A 2,450-nucleotide genomic window follows, 5' to 3' on the forward strand; every position below is an offset into this window, starting at 1 on the left:
CGCGCTAGCGTTACCGCCCACATTCGAATTCGACGTCATTCCATAATCTGGCAATGCTCTTGGCTGCATCGTAGATGCTTTGTCTATACTCCACCAGTACTCTAGAGTAGGCACATCGTCAAATTTCGTGTGAGAGTAACCAGATTTAGGGCTGATCACTGACCCTAATGCAAGATTGATTGCGTCGACGGAAAGATCATGAGTACATATTCGACGAGAAAGGCACTAAATATCACCACTAGGTGGATAAATCTGGGTTTTTTGTTTGATACAACCTAGTGGTGACCCAAATTGGATCCAACTCATCAACTTAGCCGCGACGCTGGATGATCACGACTTGTCAGAAAACTGTCATCAACGATCGTTAGGTGTTCCAAAGACCACGAATTATTTCGTCAACAGTCAAAATTTGCCACAATTGACCTCTGCTACCTACTGTTTGAAAGACCAAATTGTTAGCGATAGTTTTGAAGAATCTGACTTCAGAAGGCCGTTCGATGGATTCAAGTACAAGCCGCGATGGGCCCGAGCGGCAATGCTCACAAACCAGTTTAGTACTCTCGGAAATGGATGATGGATGGTATGGGAGTAAGTTGCTGAAATGCACTCAAAATGAATGTAAATATAGGCTGATTATAATTTATTTTTTACTAGAATTTGCTCATCACGCACAATGTGCGACTACAATTCATCAATCTACCAACGTTGAAGAGAGAAAAGTGAACTGTGATCTTTACACATCGAGCCAATTACTTGATAATAAAGAATCCAACCAAATTGACGTCATGGAGGAAAAGGCGGGGAGGAGCACTAGTTTGTTGGTTACCAAAACAATTAATGGAAAGAATTGCGTGCTCCCATTCAAAATTATCGCTGAATGCCCCGAAAAACACATTACTACAAATTCCAACAAACAGTTGGATAGGTATCCAACGGAAGGTTTTGATTGCCTTGACACGACTTTCCGTAATCAGATTGCCAATTACTTTAGGCCATACCAACAGGAGCACGTACTCCAAAGGAAGGACCTTTGCGGTGATTTTTCTTTTACTCCAGCTAGCAAAACAATCCATCAATCTTGCATTGAGGATGCTAAACGCCAAAAGGAATCAAACACTGGCACATCCTCTGCCGTGAGCTCAGCCAAGGAGCTCAAAGTCGACCGAACTCCTTTTCAGTGTCCCATTTCCGCGTGTGGAGATTTTGTCAGCGCTGCTTTTTACTCGTCACATTTGAAAGTTGAACATTGCGGTTTGATTTTGGAATGGCTCCATCCTGGACAAGTTCGCACTATTTTAGTCAACCCTAAGCTCAACATCCAGCGGAAAAATCACTGCAATATTGCTTACTATTTAATTGACAAGCTACGGTAAGTTTTACAAATTTCAAAAAGGAATTCCAACTAATTACAACTTTTCCATAGTGGATTTGGCCAAAGTGAGTTCCAAAACATCGTTCCTGTCCTTCTGATGTCCTCAAAATTTCAGTTCGTTGATTTGGAACTAGATACCGACCCTGGTCAACAGTTGAAGCGGCCAGCACAATCGTCACAATTTCACTACATATTCTGGTTTACGGGAATTGTATCGGAAAACCTACAGATCCAGTACTCCCTCGAGATTGGTTCCTGGCTGCGGCATCATGGGTTAGTTTATCCACTGTCAGCAAACCAAGATCTCCAAAGTGTCTACAAGTCCGGTACTGGACTAATATTTTCGCAACGGTGGGTCGATCAGCTCATCTCGAGGAAAGATAAATTGATGGAAATAAAGTTGATGGTGCAGTAAGGTTAAACCAAATAATAGTTGTATTTTTACTAGTTAGGGCAGCGCTTCCCAATGTCGGTTTTCGCAGCGCCCCAACGTGTGGCAGGCTCGCTTTTCCTACTCGTTTAACCCTTTGGAGCCGGACTGTTTCGCCACTGCTGCCGCAACCTCGCTGGCCTCGAACATGTTTGTTAGGGTCGGTTTCATCACCGGGGTCATATATGATCCCTCCGGCTCCAAAGGGTTAAGCGAGCCTACAAGAAGCTGGTGCGTCGCGAAAACAGAGTTTGGGAAGCGCGGAGTTAGGGCATTGGTACCCATTTTAAGCATGACGCTCTTATTGTCATGCTACTCAAGAAAGAGGATTGAGTCAATTCTTTTTTTTTTTGTACTTTTTGTTAGGAATGCTAAGAGCTAAGTACAACCCTCCCTAGTAAAAAGTATAACACCACCGGAAAACCTCGCTCGTCGTATACAGCGCGAGTGCGGTGCAGTTTTCGTATCTAACCGGCGCGCGTCCTGAATGGTCAAGGGTCTCCGAAAACTCGCTTCAGTATAGGTTATTGGATTTACAAACGCAGTTAGTTGTCCCTATAAGCTTTGAGATTAAAGTTCAGGTAGCTTATACTAACATGTGGTGAATTCAAAGAATATGATTTCCAAGAACTCTCTTAGGTAAATACT

The 2,450-nt window shown here is 43.3% G+C and overlaps 1 protein-coding gene across 5 annotated transcripts; it reads left to right on the forward strand.

The window, feature by feature from the left end:
* The first annotated feature begins 219 nt into the window (after window positions 1-219).
* On the forward strand, window positions 220-1,787 carry LOC109397272 (uncharacterized). Of its 5 annotated transcripts, XM_062847874.1 has the most exons (4): window positions 220-588; window positions 655-925; window positions 992-1,369; window positions 1,424-1,787. In XM_062847874.1, the coding sequence occupies exons 1-4, from the start codon at window positions 498-500 to the stop codon at window positions 1,785-1,787; spliced, it is 1,104 nt and encodes a 367-aa protein (XP_062703858.1). In that variant the 5' UTR covers window positions 220-497. The 5 variants fall into 5 exon arrangements, with proteins under 5 accessions (XP_062703858.1, XP_062703863.1, XP_062703869.1 ...); XM_062847879.1 differs by having other exon boundaries at window positions 222-580; window positions 655-1,369; XM_062847885.1 differs by having other exon boundaries at window positions 222-580; window positions 712-1,369.
* The last annotated feature ends 663 nt before the right edge of the window (window positions 1,788-2,450 follow it).

Source organism: Aedes albopictus, chromosome 1 (assembly GCF_035046485.1).
Source record: "Aedes albopictus strain Foshan chromosome 1, AalbF5, whole genome shotgun sequence".
Lineage (NCBI taxonomy): Eukaryota > Metazoa > Arthropoda > Insecta > Diptera > Culicidae > Aedes > Aedes albopictus.

What these genes read in the sequence shown, in the direction of transcription:
- LOC109397272 (XM_029852082.2), top strand. Translation starts at nt 498, where the DNA reads ATGGATTCAAGTACAAGCCGCGATGGGCCCGAGCGGCAATGCTCACAA. An exon ending in GGATGATGGATGGTATGGGA is followed by an intron (nt 589 to 654) that starts GTAAGTTGCTGA and finishes ATTTTTTACTAG; the next exon opens with AATTTGCTCATCACGCACAA. An exon ending in TATTTAATTGACAAGCTACG is followed by an intron (nt 1,370 to 1,423) that starts GTAAGTTTTACA and finishes ACTTTTCCATAG; the next exon opens with TGGATTTGGCCAAAGTGAGT.